This window comes from Lontra canadensis, unplaced genomic scaffold (genome assembly GCF_010015895.1).
Source record: "Lontra canadensis isolate GAN:19392208 unplaced genomic scaffold, GSC_riverotter_1.0 scaffold196, whole genome shotgun sequence".
NCBI lineage: Eukaryota > Metazoa > Chordata > Mammalia > Carnivora > Mustelidae > Lontra > Lontra canadensis.
This window is the reverse complement of record NW_022631190.1, coordinates 182,943-202,929: the sequence shown is the minus strand read 5'-3', so window position 1 is coordinate 202,929 and position 19,987 is coordinate 182,943. Positions and strand designations below refer to the sequence as shown.

Here is a 19,987-nt window from a genome sequence, read left to right as displayed (position 1 = left end):
AACGGTCCACTTGAAATGATCTGATTTAAAATGCAGACTCTTTAGAAGAGTAGAAATTTCCCTTGGGGGCAGCGGATGGAAACTCAGACAGGTGACTGGCCTCTGGAATACTGAATCCACCGTACAAAAGAGTCCTGGGTATCCGTTAAGACATGGTGAATAAAGAAAACAAAACAGTTTCAAATATGAGCTCCACCCCCAAAGGCACAAAGTCAGTTACGCAGTTGTGGATTTGTATTTAGCCTCTCTGGGGAGAGCAGCTGCAAGGTTGCACCTACTGAAGGATTTTCCTGAGCAACCCTGGGGAAGCTAGCTAGTTCATCATGTGAATAACAGCATTTGGAAGATTCCTATAGGAGCCATGCTTCTCCAAACTGGGGGGAGGAAATGCCCAGTGAGGCCAAGCCACCAGGTAGAGTTCTGCTTATTTTCCTTTGGGGATCATCCCAAGCCTGGCATGGGAGTGATATCATACAAAGAAAATATAGGTAGCTCCATTCACCTTCTTTTATTTTTTTTAATTTAACTTAATTTTATTTAAATTCAATTAATTAACATATGGTGTATTATCAGTTTCTTAAATGCGGAGCAGTAGGGAAGGCCCGGGGTGGAGGAAAGGAGACTCACATCACCACATTACCTAGTGCGTGGCCTTGGGTATGTCCCTTCAGTGCTCAGTCCCCAGAGCTGCTCATCGAAAAGTAGCTGAAAGTAACTGAGTAAATTACTCTACCAAGGGTATTCTTAAAGCAACAGTGGGCAAACATAGTTTTGGTTAAGTTTTAGTTGATAATTAGGGATGGAACCCTGGAGAAAGGGTACAGAGAAAGCCTGAGCCAAGTATTTTCAGAAAAAGAAGAAAGAGGTGAAAGTATGCCATAGTGTGGGCTTATGAAGAGATATGTGTAAAAAGTGTGAAAAAGGCGTGTGGGCTAAAGAATGACCCCTCCAGGGATGTCCACACCTAATCTCTAAAACCTGTGACTAGGTTCCTTTACATGATAAAGGGGATCCTGTAGAGGTGATTAAATGAAGGATCTTGAGGTGGGAATATTACCCCTATTAAATGAATGGGCTGATGTAATCACATGGACCCTTATTAGAGGGGGTCAGGAGGAGAGAAGATGCTATGCAGCTGCCTTTGAAGATGGAGGCTCAAGCCCCATTCCTGATATTCTGTGCCTTGTAGTAGTTTCTTTTATGGCCACAATAGCTACCATTGAGCTAAGTGCATAGTAGAAACTCATTAAATACTTTTGGCAATGATTAATTTAATGCAATTTCTTAAATCTTTTCTAATGGCATGGAGAAATTAGCTGATTTTCTTGTGTGATTTGTCCCTTCTGAAAGAAGTGTTCACCCAACAGAATTTGAATAGTGCAGAGTTTTGCATTTTCCTGGGCTCTGGTTTTGTTCATATTGCCATATGTACAATAAGTAACACAGGATCCCGCACAGAGACCAGAGCCCCTGGACCTTGGATTGGTGGGAGGGAAGAGTGGAAGGTGACATCAGGCTGTGAGATCCTCTCTGACTGGGGTGTTGGAGGAAAGATGTGGTATCTTAGTGCTTCTCCTCAAGTTTCCCACAAGGTAGGTGCCAGTCATTCCCCTTAGAGTGTTTTCACAACAGTTTCTGCCAAATATGTACATAGATAATATTCTCTGTTGACAAACAAAGAAGCAGAATGGGAAATTTTAGAATCAGAAATGTTGTCCTAGACCAGGTAGAAATAAAATATCTTCATAAGGTTAAATATATAATTATATATATATATATGTATACATATACATATATATATGTATCTAGCATTCGAGGTTAGAATGACTTCCCATTGTTTTGTTGTGCTTGGTGTCTCTCAAAAGCAGATGAATTTTGGATTTATACTGGTCATTAAAGGAAATCGATATTCATACCTTTACAGAATTAATTGTGGAAGTACAGAAATGAGCAAATCAGAGTCTCTAAGTTTATATACCAGACAGATGGACTTCTACCCATTCCAGAAAAACTAGCCTCAAAAAAAAATTATAATGCAGTTGCTTTGCCTAGTACATAGTAGTACATGTGAGAGAAGTTATATTACTGTCATAGCTTTTCATATCTTCCTTTATAAGAAAAGTATACAACCTCATGCTTTGCCATCTGACTTACCTGTCTTCAATGACAGCACTCTACATCCTACCCCATTAACTTTGACCTTGGTCATGTGCCTCACCTTAACCCATAGAAAATCCGTGGAGTTCCAGCTCCAGCCAAAAGCAGAATAAGCATCATACATTTCCACCAGACCCTCTTCTTGGCCTGTGCCACAAATCAACAGCCTGTGTCAGCTGGGGATTGCTCCTTTAGCCTGAATCTCATGTCTGAGAAGACATGCAGAGACTCGCCGTCCACCGTGAGGAAAAACCTTGAAGTCAATCCACAGCCTGGAGTAGAGTCATAGCAAGAGATAAATGTCATTGTTGTAATGTATTGAAATTTGATGTCATTTGCTATGGCAGCAAAAGCTGATTAATGCACTCAATAACATTTTAGAAATAGAAAAAGAAACAATAGTATTTGAAAAGGAAGCTGAATGGAAACAACATTTTTGCTTAGCTACACAACTGTCATAGATCCAGACCCCTCTTTAGAAACATTCTAAGCAAAAAAAGCCAGCTGGCCTCAGGCTCCACATACAATATAAATGGGGTAGCATGTTGTTAAGTTATACGGAAGGTGACCACAAGATACTTGAAGTGGTTTCGATCAATCCAGCATTTCACAAAGACTAACTGGGAAGATTAGCAATCTAAAGTCAGGAACCCTACTTTTGAGGTCGACAGTATCTCTGAGTTGATTTGTCAGGGACCAGCATTGGGTAACTTAAGACACACACAGCGCTAGACTGATCAAAAACATCTTCCTTACTGCTTTGCCACGGTCCCAAAATGTCAACAATGATACACTGCAGCCTGCTCAAGAAGTATAAATCAAGATGTATTGATTTAGAAGCTGTACCATGTGAGACACTGCTGATCACTGAAGAAATTGAAGATGTTTAGTCTGGAGAGGCTAAATCTCCCAAGAGTTATGTTAGTTGTCTTTGAAACCCTGAAGACTTTTCCTGTAAGCAGATTAACCTTAATCTGTATAGATACAGAGAGCAAAACTGGGGACGACAGGAGAAAGCTACCTGGACACAGATGTCAATTCCATTGGCTAGGATGTTCTGTTGGGGCAGACCCTGGGATCAGACACCCAGCATACCGTTACAGTGACTGACAGGCAGTGTATCCACAGTCAGGGTACAAACAGAGAGCCGTATCTGGCAAGCTTGGAAGGAACAGAAGAGCAACAGAAAAGAGGACCTCAGCAGAAGTTCCACCATCAGAGACTCTGGCTGCGGTAAGGGATGGGCGTAAAGGTCAGAAGTGGAGCATGTTTTCAGGGATAGGGTGATGACTGTGGGGGAACACATCATGTCCTAGCCACCTCATGGTGTGTGTGTGTCTTGTGGAGAAAAGTCAAGGGCATAAAAGAATGAGAAGAGATGTAACACCCAAAGGGCCAAGCAAATCTGCTAGGAAGCCCATTTCGGTAGTGAAACATAGGAAAGGAGAAAACCACTCTCTACAAGCATGAGAAAGGGAAGCACAAATCCTTGGTGGGAAGGTCAGCAGCCAGAGGAAACCCAAGGGAGTTTCGGTAGAGAAAAGCTCTGGGTGAGGTCTGGGCAGCAGGCCAAAAGTCCTCCAAAAACTCCCTAGGGAGGTGAAAGCAGTGGGAGGAGGTGTCAGCAGTAGGGGACAGAAAGACCTGGTCAGGGAGCAGGGTGATGCCAGCTAGGGCTCTCGGGGCACTCACAGTGTGCGAGGCACTGTGCTAAAAGCTTCACACTTGTGAACTCCTCTGCTCCTCGCCACAAGCCGATGAGCTAGTACCATTATTATCCCATTTTATAGATGGCAAAACTGAAGCACAGAAAGACTCCATGCAAGTCCACTTAGCTAGTAAGGGCAGAGCTAGCACTTGAACCCAGAGAACCCAGAGAACTCAACTCCTGAATTATGTTCTTAACTAGGAGCCAGAAGCTCCGCCCAGAGGAGAAGTAGGAGGCTAGTAGGGAGGAGGGTTAGCTCCAGACCCCAGGATACAGGAGTGGGGCAGGCCTCAGAGGGCTCCTCCAGATCCTCCAGGTGGGGCTCATCAAACCAGGCACCTTCTAGTCAAACACTAACCTCGTTTTGCCAGGGGACGCTGATTAAAAGAATTTTGCAGCAATCCAGACTCCCCATGTCAGGAAGGGGTGAAGGGGCTGCTTCCATCAGCCCATGTTCCCTGCTGCTCCAGATGTTCCAGCAAAGGCTGGATAGCTATTCTCAGGGGATGTCACGGAGGTATTTTTGTAATCCCTTGGTGTATTTGCAAAATCAAGCCAGAACAATGTTTGGCTGTTGACTGTTTTATTAGCCTTCATTTCCTTCCTCTCCTCACTTCCAAAGTCAGGCTCCAACCTAATTCGATAATCCTACCTATTCAGTGAACTTCTCTCTCTTTTTTTTTTTAAGATTTTATTTATTTATTTGACACAGAGAGAGACAGATCACAAGCAGGCAGAGAGGCAGGCAGAGAAAGGGGCGAAGCGGGCTCCCCGCTGAGCAGAGAGCCCAATGTGGGGCCCAATCCCAGGACCCTGAGATCATGACCTGAGCCTAAGGCAGAGGCTTAACCCACTGAGCCACCCAGGTGCCCCATTCAGTGAACTTCTAAGCCATGATTATTTTCATCCCGACACAAACCTGCTTTTACCATCATTAGACTTAGGAGTCCGCTGAACCCTCAAGCACACCAGCAAACGCCACAATGATGACTCTCCCCTCCCAGAGGCCCTGTAAGCCTTTCTTAGTTATCGCTGTGAAGTATTTTGAGAAACCTGAATAAAAGTGCTAGAGAAAGCACAACACACATTTGTTGCTCATCTTGGAAAGACAACAGCGGAGAGCTTCCAAAACTATCTTTGATTAACATAATCTGAGAGTAATGAATATGGATATTGTCAATAGTCACTTAGAAGCATGTTTTCTCGTACATTTTGTTCTCTCCAGTAAATTTCCAACCGAGAAAGAAAATGCCCCAAGTCCCTGTTTGCATCAATAAAGCGAATACTCAGAGGAATTACACAGAGGAAAGAGAGCCAGGAAGGAACACTCACCACCCCCAACCCGTGTTCCCGTTGCTTCTCTGTGTTTTCACCATGCTTATGATTACCTATCAAATCAAAGCCTTCACCACCCTAACAAGCCTGGTTCATTTCTCAGTGTCCTTGCGACAGTTTCTGAGGAAGGCTGCTCAGACAAGTATCCCAGAGGGTGTCTCCAGACCGACAGCATCCGTAGTCACTACTTGCAGGAGACAGCTACCAAGAGGCCCAGCTACCTACCCAAAGAGAGAAACAGGAGGTACCTGTCTGACCTGTGGCCCCATGTGAGAAATGACAATGTTTTAGGGTTCTCCAGAGAAACAGAACTAGGACATCTACAGATACATATGAAAATCTGGATTTATTACAGGAACTGGCTCCCATGTTACAGAGACTGAGAAGTCCCATAGTCTGCTGTCGTCAAGCTGGAGACCCAGAAAAGCCAGAGGTGTAATTAAATCTGCGTCTGAAGGCCCAAGAATCAGGGTGGAGGGGCCAATCATATAAACCCCACTCTGCGTCCAAAAGCTCAAGGACCAGGAGCACCAATGCACGAGAATCGAAACTGGGTGTCAGCTCCAGCAAAGACAGTGAGCTCACCCTTCCTCTGCCTATCTGTTCTATTCTGGCCCTCAGGGGATTGAAAGATGCCCACGCACATGAGGAAGGAGGACCTTCTTTCCTCAGTCTTCAGAGTCAAAGGCTGATCTCCTCCAGAAACCCTCTCACAGATACATCCAGAAACGTTTCACCAGCTATCTGGGCATCCCGTAGCACATAAAATCAATCATCACAGGAAATACCTGGTTTTCCACACCCACCACTTTAGTCTTTCCTGGTGGCATGTGGACCCAACTGGGCCTTGCTAGAACCAACCGGGGGAGCCTTACAGAATATCCATCTCCAGACCACACCTCAGGCCAATTGAACGAATTTCTAGGGTGGGAGCCAGGCAGCAGTGTTTCTGAAAGAAGCCTGGGGCAATTCTAGACTGCAGGGAACCACTGCAAAGGGATCAGATCAGAAAACTCTGTGACTATCCTTCAGAAAGCCAACATTAAGGCTCCTGCCCTGCCCTGACATGGGCTCACTCTCCTCATTTCTGACACAGGTGACCTGTGAGGCTGTACCTGGCCCTCCGGATGGTTGTCCCCTTCCCCCCATGTCCTTTGTCCTTGTGCACAGGCTGCTATGTAACTGCTCTGGTGATGGTTCTCCGTTGGCTGGTCTGTCTCCTCAGAGGCCAGGCCATACCTCAAGCACCTTTTTACTCCATCCTGGAATTAACTTATCATTAGCACATGATTCTTCGGTTAACCTCACAGACACTAAAAGGAGACTTTTATTTATTTTTTTTTTATTTTCTTTATTGTGTTATGTAAGTCACCATAAAACACATCATTAGTTTTTGATGTAGTGTTCCAAAATTCATTGCATAAGCAATGAATAAGCACACCCAGTGCTCCATGCAATACGTGCCCTCCTTAATACCCACCACCAGCTCACCCAACACCCAACACCCCCCCAAAACCCTCAGTTTGTTTCTCAGAGTCCACAGTCTCTCATGGTTTGTCTCCCCGTCCGATTTCCCCCAACTCGCTTCTCCTCTCCATCTCCCAATGTCCTCCGTGTTATTCCTTATGCTCCACAAGTAAGTGAAACCATATGATAATTGACTCTCTCTGCTTGACTTATTTCACTCATCACAGTCTCCTCCAGTCCCGTCCATGTTGATATAAAAGTTGGGTATTCAGATGGCGGCATAATACTCCACTGTCTATATGGACCATATCTTCTTGATCCATTCATCTGTTGAAGGGCATCTTGGCTCTTTCCGCTGTTTGGCTATTGTGGACATTGCTGCTATGAACATTGGGTACATATGGCCCTTCTTTTCACTACAGGAGCCTTTTAAAACGTAAATCCTATCATGTCACTCACTTAAATAAAACCTCCAGCACTTCTCACTGTGCTCAGAGTGACAAAGCCCTATCTTAGCTCCGAAGCCCTCTGCAGGCTGACGCCGTACCTCAGGTGAGAGGGGCAGGAGGAAGGACATGAACTCGCAAGCAGGTGTCCCAGGGCCAAGGACTGGCACTATGGGCTCCTCGACTCTGGAGACGTTACGGAACCTCTCCCGGCCTCCTCTCTAAAGGCAGATTTGTCATGAGGATTAAATTAGCTGGCACATGTAAAGCTCTGACAAGACACCGGATTCCTCTTCCTCACCACATCCCAGCTTCATTCAGTCCCGGGAACGGGTCACACCCGCTCTCGCATTGGGACTGCGGCGCAGGACCGCTCTCTCCTGACAGCCGGCACGACTGACTCCCCGTCACTCAGGGGCCAATGCCAATCCGTGGCCTCATAGACCCTCTCTCACCCCTTCAGCACCCCGTTCTGTGTCCTTCACGACTGCGGTTAGCTTGTGAGGGCCGCTATAACCAAGCACCCCAAACTGCGCATCTGAAAACCAGATATGTATTGTCTCCCTGTTCCGGAGACTGGAAGTCTGCGAGGACGGTGCAGCGGGGTGAGGAAGAGGCGCGCTCCGCGGCGCTCTCCCAGCCTCTGGGGGTTTGCTGGCAGCCCTTGGTGTTCCTTGGCCTTTAGATGCATCAACCTGGCCTCTGCTTTCATCTTCACACCTCATTCTGTGTCCAAATGTCCTCTTTTCACAAGGACACCTGTCATATTAGATTAAGTGCCCACCCTATTCCAGAAGACCTCATCTTAACTAATTACATCTGTAACAACTATTTCCAAATGAAGGCACATTCTGAGACCTTGGGGGTTAAGATTTCAACATACGAATTTGGGGGGTACACAATTCAACATCTGATATGCCCGTCATGTCTCCCTGGAATGATCAGATTTTATTTATCATCCTGCGTATTGTGTTATATTCTTTCCTCTCTGAACAGCACTGTTTATGTTGTCTGATTTTTCTGCGGTAGACATCCTATGGCTTTATAATAAGAAAAACAATAAAACATAAGCCTCTTAGAATATTTTATTTATTTATTTGACAGAGAGAGAGCGAGCACAAGCAGGGGGAGTAGAAGGAACAGGGAGAGGGAGAAGCAGACTCCCTGCTGAGCTGAGACACCACTCCCCCCCCCCCCACAACATGAGGCTTGATCCCAGGACCCTGGGATCATGACCTGAGCCAAAAGCAGATGCCTAACTGACTAAGCCACCCAGGCACCCCTAAAAAATAACCTTTTCAGGAAAAAGCAAAAACAAACCTTAGTCCTTGCCTTGTGATTTAGGTGTTCATCACCTCACATTCTAGACTGAAAGCTCCATGAGAGCAAGAACCATGTCTTTGTACCCCAAGTCTAAGACCACGCCTGGCACATAACAGATACTTGGTATATGCTGGCTGAGTTGAAATTAAATAGATATATACATTAATTTCTCACAAGAGCTCAAGTAAAACAATTGTTCTCACAGACTCTCTGGTATATATGTGATACATTTTCTGACAAATCTCGAAATCTTAGAAAGAAAGGAAGGAAGGAAGGAAAGAAGGAAGAAAGAAGGAAAGATGGAAGGGAGGCAGGGAGGGAGAAGAAAAGGAAAGGAAAGAAAAGAAAAGAAAAGAAGAGAGAAAAGAGACTGCTGACACCCTAGGCTTTTAAAATAACTCTGCCATATACAATGGCACTATCCACATGTACTGATATTTAAGGTGTTGTCAAGAATTAAAACACAGCATGAAACAACACTGTCAAAACTAGAGGAAATTAAACCAGTAGGTCCATTGCCCAACCCCTGTAAACCAAACTGCCTCATGTTGCCTGATTCTTCTAATTAGGTTGTGTTTGTAAAGCCTTTAAAAGCAGACAAATGTTACATTAAGCATTAAGTAGTATTAATTAATAATATTGGTAGATTACATGGGCTGGTACTTCTTGTAAATGTAAATGTCCTAGGCTTGTCAGCACCATAGTTGGAATTAATGTTCAGCTGTACCTGAACTTTATAGAACTGCATAAAACTTCTGGCTTCCAAAGAAAGTAGCTTCATATCATCTCGGCATTCTCTAACTGTTCAAAACTTGGGAAATCATCTAATATAATAGTTCTCAGCTCTATGAAGACCAGCAGCTCTTTTCTGTAATAAAGGCTTTGTTAGACCACCCCCTTTTAATACCCTGAAGCAGAATGCATGAATAACCTGCCTGTATGGAACATACTTGAGTATGGAAAGACTCAGGTGGGCACCCAGGGAGCTGTCAGATGCTTTCGCTGTATACAGAACCACTGTCAGTGTGCTGCTTCCAAATGGCAGGCAGTCACAGGTATGCTGCATGGGAGATCCATGGGTGGTGCTGACAGGGGGCCTTGAGTTTCTGAAGCCGTGAAGAATTCCTTTTTGATTCCAAACTAAAGAGTTTACAATCATCCTTCCATTTACTCTATAGTTGGATTCCTGGAAAAGTCAATGTATATTAAAACCATCCCTGAAAACCCCATATGTTTATACATAAAAATATTAGCGTTTGGGTTCAAATTATCATGAGCAGAATTTTCATCTACAAGAATGTCTGCGAGATCATGGAAAATTGGGTGACACCTTCCCAGCCGGTTAGCGTCTCTGGGGCTCATCCACCAACTGCCAAGAACACGTCCTCTTCTTCGATCTTTGAGAGCAAAAAAAGGCTCAAGACAGTTTTCATTTTATTTGAAAGCAAAGTTCCGAAACAACACCATGGGGTGGGATTGTCCCCCTTAAAAGTCATAAATCTAATTTTACATCTTTGTATTTAAAAAATGAGGATGTTGTTTCCCCCAAAGAATGTGTCCAAAAATCACAGACCGAGTCTACCAAGAAGCAGCAGCAACAAGGTAAGTCTTGGCAGAGCCAGGCCAAGTGAACATTTTCCATGTGCCAGGCATTGTCTTAAGCTCTTTTTAGATACTAATCTAATCTTCACATCAACACTAGGTGGAAGGTTTTATTAACCCCATTATACAGTTGAAGCTGAAGCACAGAGAAGGAGGGTGACTTACCCAAGGTCCCATAGCAGTAAGTGGCAGAGCCCTGACTCAGATCATCTTCTTCAGAACGACTCAGAGACAACAAAGTGCAAATGGCAGATTGTTATTTAGGACCTGAGGTAACACACAGGAGAATACAACCCTCCCACATTGTGAGTACACAAGATAGACCTATTTAAATGGTTCAGTATATCGACCTCCAAACATGCCTCCAAGTCATCGTTTGTCCCTGCTTAGTCTCATCTTCTTCTTTCTTGTGTTTTTCCTGCAGACATTCATGCCCAGGAGAAGGCGGCTTTGGGTCCCTCTGGACCTTTCCTAAAAAGGAGATCCCTACTCACTAGATGAGTTCCAGAAGCACCCACTAAGGCTCCCATAGAACCTCTTTCATCAGTTGGCCTTCACCGAGACCCTATCACACAGGATGAGTGGCTTCCTTGCCTCCCTGGACCCCCGGCGGGTGCAGTGGGGGGCTGCCTGGTATGCCATGCACTCCAGGATCTTGCGCACCAAACCAGTGGAGTCCATGCTGGAGGGAACTGGGGCCACCACAGCTCATGGCACCAAGCTAGCTCAGGTGCTCACCACCATGGACCTCATCTCACTTGGCGTTGGCAGCTGCGTGGGCACGGGGATGTACGTGGTATCTGGTCTGGTGGCTAAGGAAATGGCAGGACCCGGTGTCATTGTGTCCTTCATCATTGCAGCCGTTGCATCCATATTATCAGGTAAGTGTCTCAGTACAGTGGAAGGCCTGTGGAAAGTGCACTGGTCAGTCTGTTACTTCTCATCCCACTCCTCTAGAATATTCAGTGCTGAGAAGTATGAAGTGTCAGCAAAGGGGTCATCAGGCTCCTTTCTTGCCCTTACTGCCAGAGAGCTCAAAACTCAACTGTAGTAGCTTCTTTTATCTTCGGTTTTTTGTTACAGATAATTATTCTGGTGTCTGACCACCTCCTAACTTCTCATTCCCTGTCATGTCTTAATGGCTCCGTTTTTATCATAACTCTCTCTTTCGATGGAAGATAGGTCAATCCCTTTGTGCGGAGGTGGATATAGCTGGATTATAAGTAATACATAAAGGCTAGGCAGAGTAGCAAAATGACAAGTCACTAAATCTGATATGACTGGGATTTGATGAGCCAAAAATTGGCATTGTGACCCCCAAGCAGGAGGAAACCAAGCTAGGAAATATAAAGCCATCGTGAGAATCACAAAGCACCATCTGCCACAAGCACTTCAACAGATTGTTTTCTATAGGGGTATTTCAGCCATAGCCGTCTCTCTCCTTGGGAAAGAATCATAAAACTCATTTTTTACATAAGGCACCAGGACTTATATATGGATAATTTGTGAAAAGGCTCCTCTATTTTCCTTTTCCTCTTCCCTCCTTTTCTCTTGATCTGTGATCCACAGTATCTTCCCAGGAATAGGTCAATAGATAATAACTTGAAAAAGAAGGACAAAGAACACATCCTGCTTCTTGAGAGTTGTAAATGCAAAAGCATTTCGCTGGGGTTTTGGTGGCAGATCGTGTAGGTCAGCTCCTGTCCTGGCAGGGAACATCATGGCCTCATCCAGTGCCTCAGAAGCAAGAATTCTTAATATATCAGGATTCCTATGTACAAAAGCACACCAGCACAAGGAAAGTTCTACATGAATATTGTCCGTCTAGACTAGCCTTCATCCACAGGGGATGCATAGCCCAGGAACACATAACCAGAAAGTTTATATCATTTTAACTTAATGAGGGAAGTAATTCCAAACTGATTTTATTTATCTCTTGTCAAGGCTTACTTCCCTATTGGTTGTACAAGTATCCCTTTTCCTGAAGTCATCTCTAAGATGCATGAATAGCCTAATAATTGAGGTTCCTTCAGAACCTATGTTTTCCTATAGATGAAAATAAATTATTCAATTGGATGAATTCTGTGGAAACTTCAAAGGCTATTAACCCAATGGCAATCATTTTCAAGCTTATTGGCAAAAAAACTATTTGGAGGAAAGTGCCAGATTCTTACTTACTATAAATATATAGATCTAGAAGTATTAGCATATAGAACAAATGAACGATAGTAGGACAAAAAGCAGACATATAACCAGGGGTTCCACTGAAGGCATAGGCCAGATGGCTGAGTCCTGTCCAGTTAATGCAGATTGCCCACTCTCCTCTAGTTCCATTCTGTTATGACCCTATCTCCCATACCACAATGAGTCCTACAAATAAGTCACCCACATTTTAACCTTTGCAGTGTTACATTATATTTAGAAACCGGAACAAGGCTCAGTTGCATTCTGGAAGGCTGACCCCTGCCAAGATGCTTGTGGCACTACATAGCTCAGACTTTTCTGTTGCTCATATGGAGGACCAAAGACTGACCCAGCCAGTGCTGTTCTGGGACCAGCTCGTGCCAGCTGCCAAGAGCTGTAACTGTGCACACCTCTCCCCAATTTTCCATTGTTACCTTGAAATTGGCTATAGTAGGAGTATTTACACCACAAAAATTGGCAAGTACTCCCAACAGAGTCTGGTGTGTTGCCTGGTTTCAGAGAATCCATTGTTGAGAATTTGTCAGCAAAACTGGCCCAGCTCTACTGAAGGTCTTGGAATGTCCAAGTAACTGGTGACTTCACCACCACACCAAACACCAAAATAAAACCCTACCTCTTTCCAAATAAAGGACCCCCCCCTTCAACATGTGGCTGTATCCATACGTTTCTCTACACTGAGGCCAGCCAGAATTCTCCGATAGCTCCCAGGCAGAACCCGGGCCAAAATAATTTGTGACAAATTTGTGCATATTTATAACACATGCCTCCAACCAGGCCTCTCATTCTGTAATCCTTTGTCACTAAACTGAGGGAAGTCCCCCTCTGCTATCTTCTTTCCACTCCTGTATCATCATCACTATATTTCATCTCCCCTGACCAAACTTCCCACCACTTCTCCATATCACAATATTCAAACTCCCCTCTACCTTCAGACTTTTAAATACATGCTCCTTTCTCCTTCTGGCCTTACCAAAACCTGGCCCAACCATGAGGACACCATTGAAAATACTGAGAAAGTGCACTAGAACAGTAGACATGAAGCCAAAAAGCAGGATGTTGAAATTGAGATTTCAGAAGTGGTATAGTAATCACCAAAGTTAAGATTAGACTTGGGGGGTGCCTGGATGGCTCAGTGGGTTAAAGCTTCTGTCTTCCGCTCAGGTCATGATCTCAGGGTCCTGGGATCGAGCCCCGCATCGGGCTCTCTGCTCAGTGTGGAGCCTGCTTCCTCCTCTCTCTGCCTGACTCTCTGCCTCCTTGTGATCTTTGTCGGTCAAATAAATAAAATCTTAAAAAAAAAAAAAAAGATTAGACTTGGAAATGGGCTGGGCCACTGGCTGGCTGTGAGACCTTGAGCAAGTTCCATAATTTCTCTAAGCCTCAGTTTCTCCACCTTGAAAATGGTCATAATGATATCTCCTTCACAGAGTTTCTGTAAAGATTAGAGATGCCTGGGAGTGCTGTGGCAATGCCTGGCACATAGTGCTACATAAGCAGTTGTTATTATTGTGTGCCAAATCCTGTATTTGGAGCTTGTCGTACATTATCACATTTAATACTCATAACATCTCTGCACCACACCTGGGTGGTGGGTTGAGCATCAAACTCTTGATGTTGGCTCAGGTCATGATCTCAGGTTCATGGGATCAAGCCCTGCATCACATTGGTCTTCACACTCAGTAAGGAGTCTGCTTGAGTCTTTCTCCCTTTCCCTCTGCCCCTCCCACAGGTCCTCTCTCTCTCTCTCTCTCTAAAATAAATAAATCTTTAAAATTAAAAAAATTCATAATATCTCTTCAAGGTGGGTTTTATTATCTTCAGTTTCACATATAAGAAAACTGAAATTTAAATACCAGAACCTAGATTCAAATTTGTTATACCAACAACATCTTTTGAAGTTGGCTATGAATTTAAATCACTTGGGGAATTTTTTTTTTTCTAAAGAATCGTTTGGGGGAAAGAAGTCAACTTTACTGATATAATTACATACAGTAAAATGTATCCTTTTAAATATACAATTTTATGAGCTTGACCAACACAATTACATAACTGCCACCACACTCAAGATATAGAAGAGTTCCATCATCCCCAAATAATTCCTTCTTGTTAACTCTTTGCAATTCTCCTCTCTTCCACCCCCACCCCTGACAACCACTAACCTGTTTTCTGTCCCTATACTTTTGCCTTTTCCAGAATGTTATACACATAGAATCATTCAGTATATACTCTTTTGAGTTTGGTTTCTTTCACTTAGAATGATGCATCTAATGTTCATTCATATTGCATATATCGTTGGGTCATTTCATTGTTATTTTTTAGTAGGATCCCATTGCATGAATATACTACAGTATATTTATCCATTTACTAGTTGAATGTTGAATTGAGTTGGTTCCAGTCTGAGATCATTATAAATAAAACCATTACAAATATTTATGTACAGGTTTTTGTGTGAACACAAGCTGTCAGTTCTCTTGAGCAAATACCTAGGAGTGGAATTATCAGATTGTGTGGTAAGTGTAGGTTTAACTTCATAATAAACTGCTAAACTCTTTTCCAAAGTGACTGTATTATTTTTCATTCCCACCAGCTCTACCTGAGAATTCCAGTTGTTCTGCTCCTTGCTAGCCCTCAGAATTGTCAGGTGTTGCTTTTTCTTGCTGCTTTGTTTGTTTGCCATTTTAAAAGGTGTATAATGATATTTCAATGTGGTTTTCATTTGCATTTCCCTAGTTGCTAATATTGTGAACAACTTTTTATTTGTTTATTTGCCATCCATCTTCTTTGGTGAAGTGTTCAAATCTTTTGCCCATTCTTTAACTGGGTTCTTCATTTTCTTATTATTAACTTTTAAGATTTCCTTATATATTCTGAATATAATTCCTTTATTATATATGTGATTTTGTAAATATTTTCTCCCACTTTGTGACTCAACTTTTAGTTTTCTATTAATTCCTGTATATTTCCTTTTTAAAATGCTGATGCCCAGGCCCTACCCCAGAGATTCTAACCCAGTTGCCCTGGGGTGAAACCCGGGGAATGGTCTCTTTTTAAGAGCCTCAGAGGATTTCAATGTGCAGCCAGAGTTAAGAACTACTCTGTCATTGGCACCAAAACTTAACTCCTACTTCAGCTATGACCTACAAAAAGAGAAAGCATATGTTAGAATATAAATTATTTGGCCAACAGATTCTTAAGAGATTTTCTTGGTTCTATGGCATCATCCCCTGTGCTCTGCAAACTAGCTTATACCATGAAACAAATCTAAGACAGAGAGCCACTTCCTCTATAATTTGACAAGAGCCAAAATTACAGGAACCTCCCAAGTTCCTCCTACTAATCAACATCATTACTGCCCACAGCCCTTTTGCAGGTGGAGGGAAACTTATCAGAGGAAGCAGCTTGTGCTGCACATTTACCCTCTGTCCATAAGGCCTTATCTACTCTTTAATATTCAACAGGTCACAACCAGACCCCATGCTCATACCAAATCTTAAAAACTCTTTGAATACACCAGATTAAATAAACGAGATAGGGGAAATTGTTTTTCTTCCTGGTTCCCACCTACAACCATATTGAGAGACTGAGGGATGAAAGCGGGATGGCTTCCAGAGGTTCTCTAATTCTGTTGACTCAGGATGAAACACAGAACAAAGCCACCATGCTGGTGACATCTGGCCACTCAAAGCCCTACAAGCCTCCTATGACTTGAGTAAGGTTGCCTGCTTTGATTCTTTTTCCAAAGTTTATTTCCAGTTCTCTTTTAAGATTATCAAATTTGAACCTTAAATAGAATGTAGTTCTGAATGACTCCTAAGCTCATGCACATCCTACAATAACCCTTTAGTCCTGTATCTCAGATTTTTTAGGAGGGATGAAGTGACAGTGTGCTTACAGGGCATCAGTCCCCAGTCTGATGCACAAAACCAGTGAGTTTCATCATTACTCATAAGAAATAGTTGACAAAAATATAAGAAGATGTGTTTCAGTAAAAATGTATTGTGTGCCCACCATCTACCAGTTCTGAGGCAGTCCCAAAGGCAAATAAGAAATTTTTTCTACTCTAAAGGACCCATTGCTTATGGATGAAGATGAACACCCAATCTGAGGGTAAGTATGACAACTGTAGTAGTAATAATAGTAATAACAGCAGCAGCAACTAACATTTACTGAGCTCTTACTGTGTACCAAGAGTTCTAAGTGTTTAACACATTATGTTACTTAATCCTCATATCAACTCTATGTGATAAGTGGTGTCATTGTCCTCACATTACACATGAGAAAATGGAGGCTTGTAAAAAGTTTGGTAACTTGCTTAAGGCACCTGATTAAGAGGTGACAGAGAAAAGAATGGAGTGAAAGCAGCCTGATTCCAGAGCCCACGTAGTAATCACTTTGCTCATCTGCCACTGTATTAGCAGATTAGGGTCAGATCAATCACACACAACAGAAAAGCAAAAATGAGAAACGATATCACCTCTTTCCTGCGTAGAAAGAATCTGGAAGGAGGCTGCTATTGTGGCTCTGCAGTCATGGGGACTGAGACCCTTCCATCTTTGTGTTCTACCATAAAGGATGCTTGGCTTCCCTCCTTAAGGTGACTTCAAGATCCAAGAAGGCTGCTGGAGCTCAGTCAGTGTATCTGAGTTCCAGACGACAGGAAGGAGAACAGGTTGAGGCAGGTCTTTTCCCATATTTCTGTGTCCTTTTTAAGAGACTTTTTCATAAGTCCTTCTCTGTAACTTACATTGGCTGAAACTGGAACACTTGGCCACAGCAGAGGAGGGTATGAAATGTAGTCTTCTGCCTGCATATATTGTCAACTCCAGTATTAGAGGAGCTCTGCTGATGGGAAAGAAAAGGAAAACTGTCTGTCACTCCCACATCTAGCGGATGTCCAATCCTTAAGCCCTCAAGCTTGCTGAGGTCAAGTTGTCCTAAAATACTTAAGTAGAATTGTCTCTGATGCCCTGTAATGTAGAATTGGAAAATCTAGAGTCCCCTTCAATATCTCAATAGGGAGTTGTAAGGCTTACCTTTTCCTAGTTGTGCCAACTCTGAGTCTCTGCTCCCATGGAGTCTCTGTCTCTATCTCTCTACAATTTCATCCCTGCCATTCTCCAAAGACTATTGTCCCCTAACTAAAATGGCCCATCAGGATCATTCATTAAACAAAGTGGGTTCTTGGAGGAGGGACTTGGGGGCCAAGCAGGAAGGCCTGCCCCTCAGGACTGACCAAGAGATCATTCTGTCAGTGGAGAAGTTCAGCGACACAGCCAGAACCATGCTGTAGTAACACAGTGGGGAGAGAGGAGAGGTGGAGACACTGGTTATGCACGTATTGTACAGAATGGGCAAGAGATCACGAGCAAGAGTGGAAGGAAGCTTAGGATGGAGAGGGTGTGGGAATGGGTAGGCGAGGGAGGATGTGGCAGAGGGATAAATGCTCTCCCTAGCTGAGAAGACAGAACCAATGAAAGTGTTTTTGAAATAATGTCATTAGAATAACAGACTTACAACACAGCTCTGGTGACAGAAAGTGAAAGTAGAGGCAGAAAACCCTAGGAAAGGGGACACCACAGAACGCCACAATAAACAAATCTACGTGTCCAGAACACCACAGGGGAGCTCCCACATAACAGCTCCTTCCCATCCTCACCAACACGGTGGAGGGAAGAGTCATTTTATTTCTTTCCTCAACTGAGGAGGCAGACGGTCAGCGGTTAAAGTAACTTCCTGAGGGGCAGGCTGATAGTGGCAGGGCCAGAACTCTCACCTCAGAATGCAGGATTCCAAAGTTCATGCTCTTCTGTTTCAGCAAGCTGCCTCTGGGATCCTTGAACCCAAGCAGCTAAAAGGCAATTCAGGCCATCAGGCTGAGTAGCATCTTTCTTGGCATTCTTAGTTTATGGCTTGGCACTGGAATTTCTAATCTGTGCTTCCTGCCTTCTTCATTTGCTATTTGGCATCTTCTAATCCATCATCAGGTGAGACCATGGGAATCGAATCCCTGGGGAGGTGGTGAGGGGAGCAGTGCTCCTCAAGCAGATGCCTTTCCCACAGGCAGAGCTCCCCAGCTTCCTCCCTGGCTGGGTGTCCACAAAGCCTAAAAAGAATCTCCCCATTGCAGTATTCATCTCACGTTGGATTCTCATGACCAAAGAAGATTTCTAAAGATTCTAAGTCTATTTAGATAATCTGCTAAGTTCCCTTGTTTTGTTTTTTGCAGAACAGACCATTCTCCCCTCCTCAAATTGAAGCCAGACTAGAGAGATGAACACAGGACAGTTGGCCCTTTTGCATGGCTAGTCATTCTCAGGGATCAAGGATCACGCATTCATTCCACAAGCTTGTGTCTCATCGTTCACCCAAACATATCTGAGCACTGCTCTTAACCACACTGGCTGTGGGAGAGGCAGGAACACTGAAAGGGTAGAGAGGAAGTGCAAAGACAAACAGATGAGTGCCAGTGTTCAAGCCTCTAGAAAAATAGCTCTCCAAAATACTGTCCAAACTCATAGCTCTATGTCGTAATACTGATAATGATAGCAACTACCCTCAACGTTTATAGAGTCTCTAAGATATAATTTAATAAGCACTTGGTAAATGTAAGTCATTATTATTGTTATTGTTTTTATTATTATTAATCCAATACTGTGCTCCAGGCACCGTGCACTTAATGCTTTTAGTCTCCCTACTGGGTGACTATTAGTGTCCACATTCTATTAATCATAACAGCTAAACCCCTGGGGACTTCTGATGTGTCTGGCACTAGTTGCACACAGTGGCGTAATCCTCGCAGCAAATCCCAAAAACTGACACTGTATATTTATTTTGCAGATGACAAAACTGAGGGTTAGAAAGGTAAGGTGACTTACCCAGGTCCTTAAGGTAGTCAGTGGCCAAGGTTGAATCTAACTTTGATTCTGCCTGGCTCCAGAGGCTGTTACCCCCAAGCTGCCTCATGCAGACCTGTGCCCCAAATTTAAGAGCTCACCAAAGGGAATCAGGTGTATCAAGAAACCCTTCCCTCTTACTGGGGTTTCAAAAGATCTTGTAGCACATCTTATTCTATTGATGAGTTGAGCGGTTTTCTAGATCATAACTTCTATAACCCAGGTCATGAAAGTGCATTCTAAGCTCAGTGTTTTCCTGCCACCTGTCAGCAGTGAGAAGGGTGTTGTTAAGTTCATGTAAGCCTTCTACACAGAGCAGGATTGACAGCCCTGTAGGAAGGATGTCAATTACCAGTTCAGAGAAGGTGAGCTCATTTTAATAAAACTTTACAAGTCTCTTAAATTGATGATTCTGAAATGAGCTTCCTCCAGGAAACGAAGGAGAACCTGGGCACCTTTCACATCTTCTGCGGCACCTGGGAGAGTGGACAGTGCATGTCAAGAGCAGCTAGTGTGTTGTGGGAGAGACCGGCCACCTGCTTAGGGCTCAGCATCAGGGCGCATGTGCTGCAGAACGCAGGAAAGAACTCTGCGACATCCGTGCAAAGAAACCATACAGGCACACGTGAAATCATCCTGAGCACTAATGGGGACCACAGGGGCTGGGACAGAAGTCAGGACACCCGAGCCCTCATTCCAGCTCTGTTCTTTGGCAGCTCAGGACATTTAGGCAAGTCCCTCACCTCTTGAATTCACTTTCCTTCTCTACAAAATGAACAGCTCGGATTCGATTGCCTGTAGGAGGGTAAAAAAAAGAAACCAGGGAGGGGAAAGATTTGTATAGAAACATC

The 19,987-nt window shown here is 43.7% G+C and overlaps 1 protein-coding gene across 1 annotated transcript in view; it reads left to right on the top strand.

The window, feature by feature from the left end:
- The window catches only part of SLC7A14 (solute carrier family 7 member 14), a 108,899-nt gene that overhangs the window by 48,669 nt on the left and 40,243 nt on the right, over positions 1–19,987 (top strand). The window contains exon 2 of the mRNA XM_032847936.1: positions 10,463–10,919. Coding sequence (XP_032703827.1) covers positions 10,616–10,919 — 304 coding nt within the window. The 5' untranslated portion in view covers positions 10,463–10,615. The remainder of the gene's footprint in view (positions 1–10,462; positions 10,920–19,987) is intronic.